Raw genomic sequence first — 7,207 nt, forward strand, 5'->3', positions numbered from 1 at the left:
AGCGCTCGGACCCTTTACTTAGGTAAAGGTAGTACTACTACATTGTAAAAACACTTCTGCATTGAAAATGTTGCTTAACTAAAATGCAGAAGTGTTCGTATTAAAATATTACTTGAAAAGTAAAAGTACTCATTATCCAGAATGGCACGTTTCAGATACATGTATATTATATTATTGGGTAATAAGTATTGATGCATTGTTGTGTTCAACACTAAAGTGTTGCAGCTGGTAAAGGTGGCGCTAATGCTAATCACCTTATAGCCTGTTTATAATTAACATTTTTACATAGGCTACTGCTGAGCAGCCTGTGAATTTCCCACTGGGGATCAGAAATCTTGTACTGTATTGTTTTAGTCATCTTATTATGAAAAGTAACTATCAAATACATGTAGTGTAGTAAAATATACAATATTGAAATGTAGTAGGCCTCAAGTATGAAGTAGCAGAACATGGAAATACTCAAGTACAAATAGTTCAAAATTGTACTTGAATGTGAAAAACAGTTTACAGTGTCTACCAGGGAGAATGTGAGTGGTTTATGTATTTATTATAAATGTTGAAAATAGTTCAAATTAGATCCGTATTGTTAGATGCCCCCTTTGAGCCCCCGGCCCTGAGAAACTCTCTGTACGTCCCTGCGAGGGCGGGTAATGACGGCACCAATGAGAACATCCCTACAGTGATGTAAACCATGGATGTTGGCCAACAATTTCACTAGTGCTTCCCAGAATCATTATAACTTATGAAAGTAGCCTTTGTGGAAGTATTTTTAGTATCACTTACAGTCTGGTGATTCATTTCTGGATTTCAGCATGTCTCTAATTTAGACATGGCTATTGGGCACACGAGGCCGTTCTGATCTAGTCATCTAGTCAAGTTCATTAAGATTGGGCTTTCTCTGAAATAGTTTCTTGTACATCTTTTTTGCCAAAGGCACATAAAGTAAATCACCTCTAAATAGCTTGAACATATTTTTCTGAGTATCACTTGAATTGGCTCATAGAGTGCCACTATGGTATTTTCAAATGTTTGATATGGATTTGGAAAATGTCTTAAAATTGGCCAAGTGGAATTCTGGTTAAGTTAAATAATCTTGTACCTTTGTTATACGTTATTGATTTCCTCGAATTGATCAGCTACTTGCCATTAAAATGAATTCGAGTAGTGACGCTAGAAGAATCTAAAGCCAACTTCATACAGGGGGAGAAGGTCTGTTGAAAACCAAGAGCACTTCTCTTAGTGAGGCCAACAGCGCCCTCTGGCGGCCACCAAATATGCAGTAATAATCAGGATTCAATAACCTGTGTGTACTGCACTTTTCAAGGCAAAACTAGTGGTTCAGTTTATTCTGCATATTTAAGTTGTCCAACTGTGCTACATGCAGCCTCAATGTGCTTGTGTATATGTTACCATATACATCTGCTGACTAACAATAACTGATTCTTTAGTAAGACAAGAACCATGATCTTGAGTAGTGCTTGCAAGTACATGTACTCAAGAACTAGACTTGAGTCCAGATTCGATGTGTGTTCTTTACTTGTTTTCATTTTCTGCTACTTTATACTTTGACTTCACTATATTTTAGAGACAAATGTTGTACTCTACTAATTGAATTTGATAACTTCAGTTACTTTTCAGAATCAGATAAGTAAAACAAAATACTGTATAATCGTTAAGACTTTGATCCCTGGTGGGAAAGTCACAAGTTGCCTGGCAGTAATTCAAATAACATATGAGGTAGTAAACATTAGCTCCACTTTCTCCAGCTGCAACATGTGGTGTACACAGTAATGCATCATGATATACATTAATATGAATATAAAATGTGCTTTGGTGGTGGAAGACGTACTCAGATCCTTTAAAAGTAGCAATACCACAGTGTAACTGTTAAAGGTGGAAGTCCTGTGTTTAAAACATTACTTAGTAAAAGTAGTTTTAGCATCAAAACATACTTAAAGTACTAAAAGTATTCACACAATGATGCATTATTGTGTGTGTGTGTGTATATATATATATACATATCACATTTAATGTTACAGCTGGTGGAACTAGTTTATGCTTGTAATTTAAAGTACTTTACATACTGCTTGGGAGCTTGTGAATTTTTACAAGATCAGTTACCTGGTTCTGAAAAACTAGTAACGTAAAATATAGTGGAGTAAAACGTACACTATTTATTTGCCTTTAAAATGTAGTTGAAGATAGAAATGTTCAAGTACAGATACCCAAAATTGTACTTAATTACTTGAGTAAATGTAGTTACTTCACCGCTAGTAAATGCTATTGATTTTGGTACTTTATAGTTCAATGCCAATACGTTCGTACTTAACATTTTGAATGCAGGACTCTTGAACAGCATGGTTTTATTACTGCTTTTTCCTCAGATTTTAAAGAACAGAGTACTACTTCCATCACTGATCATCAGATCGTCCTCTGTTTAATAAGTTGATATTCAATGTCCTACAGTCTTTGTTCATGTTACAACGTTGTTACAATTTGTTTTATTGCAATAGGGACCAGTTCAGTGATGAGTCAACAGTTCAGTGGCATTAAACTCATTTATTGAATAAAAATTTAACATGTACACATGCAGACAAAAGAAAAACAAATTGACAACCATAATGTTTTAAAGTCTGCATCCCCTATTGTAAAAAAAAAAAGAAAAACTAGACTGCTTTTTGAAAATGCAGAATCCAGCTTTAGCAACAAAAATCTGTCCAAAACCAACAAAGAAAAAAATAAGTGAAAACATTTCAGTGACCGTCATCCCGTTGCTATGTGTCTATGTCTCAGCGCCGGTGGCGGCTATGTCCTGAGTGCCCACTGCTGCTGTGGTGTTTGCTCTTGTGGCTACGTTCCCTCTCTCTCTCTCTGTCATAGGACCGAGACCTGTCCCTCTCCCTCCTCTCTCCTCGATGACCACCTCCTCGCTCATGTTTGTGTTTCTTTGAAGAGAGGTCAAAGGAGTTGCGGTCTCTGTCTCTCTCCCGTTCCCTCTCTCTGTCCCGGTCCCTGTCTGCTTTCACTGGACTGCGGGACCGTGACCGAGAACGCGAGCGCTTCCTTTTGTGACCAGATCCTCCACCTCCACTGTTGCTGTGGTGTCCGCTGGGCTTGGAGTCGCTGTTGCCATGGTGGCTGGTCTTGGACTTTAAGTGTTGAAGAAAGGGTGAGGGCTGATGTCGCCGTGGTGATGGGCTGCGACTGTGAGAGCGAGAATGTGAGCGAGAGCTGTAGGTCCCTGAGCGACTGCGTCTGCTGTTGTAACTGTGGAAGTAGAAAAAAAAAATTCAGCTAGTTATTCTACAATACCCACTAAAACATCCATTCGATACTTTAAGTGAGGTGTTCTATAATTCAAGTTACATATTTTGTGTGATCTTACTGTCTGCGAGGGGAGCGGGATCTAGACCGGGACCGTGTTCTTGAGCAAGAACGACTTCCGCTTCTACTATTCCTCCCAGTCTTCGCCTCTTTCCTCAACCTAGTAAGAAAAAAGAGGTCAGGCTCTACAATGAAAAGAAATCATTTTGTTAGACCTTACCCGGAGACAAAACAAGTAAGGGATTGGAGGGAAGAAAAAAAAAAAAATTATGAAAAAAATGAGGATGATTGTCACTGAACAGAGTTTTCTCTACCACAGGAAACTTAGGTGCAGCACCCAAGTTATTTTGGAGCGCCAGAGCCAAATTAATATAAAAAAGGTGACATCAGAATTAATGTAAAAACACTGAATTATTAAATGCTGAGGAATTAAAGAGGTGAGTTGATTTCAAAATGAAATGTAGGCTGGCAACAGGAATGACCTGTCATGTCAGTGTTTGTGTGATCGACAGCACTGCCAAGCTAATCAAATAGCTCAGTGGATATTTCTCTGTACCATCAACTCAGGATAGTACTTACAGCCAGCAATGAAGTTAGCCTCCACAAAGAATACATCAAGTAGGCTATAACTTTGTTGGGGAGTAATTCTTGTGAACTGTAGTAGACTGTTGCCTATTTTACAAGTAAAGAAACTGCTAATGTAGCTAACACATAGCCTACTGCCTTAGCTAAGTTAGCCAAAGAAGCTAGTTATTAGGGATGGGCAATGGTTTTCAAATATGCGGTCAATAAATGTTAAAATATTGAACATTTTATGCAACCATGTTTTGTCTTTAAAAACAAAGAGCCACTGTTTTCCCCTTGCATTTACTGGCACCTGGAAATATTGCAATAATGAGGTTATTTTAATACAGTACAATGGATAAACTGTATGATAACTGCGCAGCACACATGCACGGTCATTTGACAAGTGTTGAACAGGTGTCTGACCAGAGAGGCATGGAGACGGCACTTGCAAATGGAAAATACAGAGTGCTGTTCTTCAGACAATGTTGGAGCAACATGCTGCTGAAAACCTGTCAAATGTGCTTTCCACCACTGTGGATCACTAGGGACTTACTGGTGTCTGTGATCTTTGTCAAATAGGTTCCCAGCAAGTGTCAAACAGCACTTTACATTAAAATGCCCATCCCTCCTAATTAGCTGACATTGCATAAATCATGTATATACATATATCTAAAAAAAAAGAGCATCTAAGCAGTGTGAAAACCCTGCCCATTATCCATTATTAGATTCTTACCCATTGTGTGGACTCTTGTTGACCTGAGTCCGGTTGTCTGTCTCCTTCTTAATTTGTTTGAGGGTCTGGGGGTTTGGGGACTTCTCTTCTACCTTGACCACATTTGGGGAACATGGCTTGGAAGCAGGAGAGAAGCCACCTAGCGTGGACAGTGCAGGGGTACCGTCAGGGTTCAGGCCTTTGGCCTTCAGCTTAGCCTCTGCCAAGAACACCTTCCTTCGTTCCACCTCCTTGTCCAGCTGCTCATAGTTGGGCTGCAGAAGAAAAACTGTCAAACAGTCTCCTGTCTACAAATGAGGAGCAGGTTTATCCTGCTGCTGCTAGTTGCTTTATTCGTCTGTCTTTGGAAGACTTAAGTAAATGGGGTACAAATATAAACCAGTCTTCCATAGCTAGGCATCTGCTCATGTATGTTACTACTAGTACTGGCAAGTAATTGTTGCTTTTAATGTTTTATCTTTAAATGCATTTAGTTTCCTTTCTGCACATTTTGTATGCATTTTTAAGGTTTTGTCTATTTGTGTGCATTATATTAAGCACTTTAAATTGCCTTTCTGCAAGAAAATGTGCTATAAATAAATGTCTTGTTGTGACCAGCAGTGGCATACACATTTATACAACTTATCAATGGGGGGAAAAAAGTAAAAAGAAACCAACCTTTTTTCTGGTGTAAAGTCTAAGGGTGGTGATGCAGATGTCTTTAATTTCCTCTTCACTCACTCCAAACAGCAGGTACCAATGAGGTCTGGATGGCAGCGGTATCTGTAGAGAACATGCACAAAGGCTATAGCATTTGAAGTTGTTACACTGCATACCTATAGAGAATTTAATATGACAACATTTTGACTGAAAAGCAGACCAATAAAATAAGCATTTTGCATCAAGGCGGGAAAAAGTGTCAGCATGCCCCCTTACCTGCAGAGCTCGGGCAGCGAGGTATATGCAGGCACAGGCAATAGTCTCAGCTTGAAACCTCACAAACACATTTGTCCTCAGGCTATCATTCATGTAGTTCCTGGAGGCAAAAAGAACACAGACAAATACATAGCATCTTTTCTATGCAAAGCCACCTCTCACACAGACCCACATGTTACAGGTTATTTCTGCAGGCCAATAATCTGCAGCATTTATTGTCTATAGGGCTTCATGTTTTTACATTTTCCTGATAAAGATATAATTACTGATTTGAAACTAGCTAAAACTAAAATTTCACTACCAAGAAATTTGTGGTTGGTGAAGTATTAATATTGGTCACTAATAAGATGGAGACAGATTAAAGTTCATTGATTTGAGCATTAGTGAGAGCAATTGATATAGATTTGTATCCCTGATAGCTGTAAAAACAGCTATGTATTTTAGAGTTCTGAACTGAGATCTATCAAGTTTAACTTTGTCCATTTCTCTCTGGGGCATCCATGGGAGTGCTGTATGTCACAGATAAAGCATGTCAACACAAATGGGAAATAACCAACTGAAGACCTGCCAAGACCACCTTACCACACTGACCCAAGAGAAACTACATAAAAGACTTAATGATGATTGAGACAATGACACATGCAGGCAAACAAACGCACAATGCTCATTAGGAATGGAGTTGCCACTTTCATACCATTAGATCAGAGGGAACAGGGAGGTACAGCATGTATGGTGCATGCACGATAGCTACTTTTGGTGAGTCAGTGGCAATGCTGTTCTGATATTCTGACAACAGTTTGTATGGTGTGTCTGAAACAAACGCTGGAACCTTGATACCAGCTGCAAGGTTCAAATGCAAAACCACGACCGCACCCCACTTAAAATAAATGCTTTCAAGCCATCACCTGAACTCCGTTAAGCCCACTATGTAGCATCTAAAAGACAATTATGTGGCAATCTACACCTCTCTACGTAGGCAGAGTGAGATCTCTGTGCTACAAAACACATGATGTGTGGGTTGTGCAGGACAATGGATAAATGAGATTAGCCACAGGGACAGCATTAGAAAAGACAAAATGTTCAGGGTGCAAATCAGGCAAGTACAGAGTGGTGTGAGCATCTATGTCTTTAAACATAGAAGTCAACCCCCCCCCCAGTACAAAATGATGACAAATCTCCTGATAAAATTCCGATTCCAGGGATCATCAAAAGGAAATACCCCCCCGCGGAATTTTGTCACAACTGTCAAAAGCCTGCCACACAAATTGCTTCTATTCTAACCTGCCTTCAACAAATGACCTGACCCACACGCTGGCACTACGCCAACGCAACTAGATATAGCACATGGCCGTTGGATTCTGATTGCTGCGTGGGCGAAACAGGTCCTTGGTTGCAAAACATGTGAACTGGATCAGCCTGTAAGACAGACACATGTCTGAACACCATGTCAGTTGGGGACAGGACACAGTACACTACTGTATATATAAAAAGGCAGGTAAACTCTGTTCTGGCTAAGTTTACTTAATTGCTAGATGCAAGTATACAAAATATAAATGGATCTGTAGTAACTTGACAATAATAGGTATTACAGTTGAAACCTTTGCAGCAAGACCAAAAAATACAAATCCTTCTGGACACCCAAGAGAAAACAAAATGATGATGGCTGTA

General features: G+C 39.4%; 1 protein-coding gene across 1 annotated transcript in view; it reads right to left on the reverse strand.

The window, feature by feature from the left end:
* Window positions 1-2,513: 2,513 nt before the first annotated feature.
* ccnl1a (cyclin L1a) overlaps window positions 2,514-7,207 on the reverse strand; it is a 9,590-nt gene continuing 4,896 nt past the window's right edge. The window contains exons 6-10 of the mRNA XM_020600360.1: window positions 5,540-5,639; window positions 5,282-5,386; window positions 4,625-4,878; window positions 3,386-3,484; window positions 2,514-3,267 (exon numbers count right to left, since the gene is read on the reverse strand). Of these exons, the coding sequence (XP_020456016.1) occupies window positions 2,790-3,267; window positions 3,386-3,484; window positions 4,625-4,878; window positions 5,282-5,386; window positions 5,540-5,639 (1,036 nt within the window). The 3' untranslated portion in view covers window positions 2,514-2,789. The remainder of the gene's footprint in view (window positions 3,268-3,385; window positions 3,485-4,624; window positions 4,879-5,281; window positions 5,387-5,539; window positions 5,640-7,207) is intronic.

The sequence above is a fragment of the Monopterus albus genome, unplaced genomic scaffold, assembly GCF_001952655.1.
Source record: "Monopterus albus unplaced genomic scaffold, M_albus_1.0 scaffold46.1, whole genome shotgun sequence".
NCBI lineage: Eukaryota > Metazoa > Chordata > Actinopteri > Synbranchiformes > Synbranchidae > Monopterus > Monopterus albus.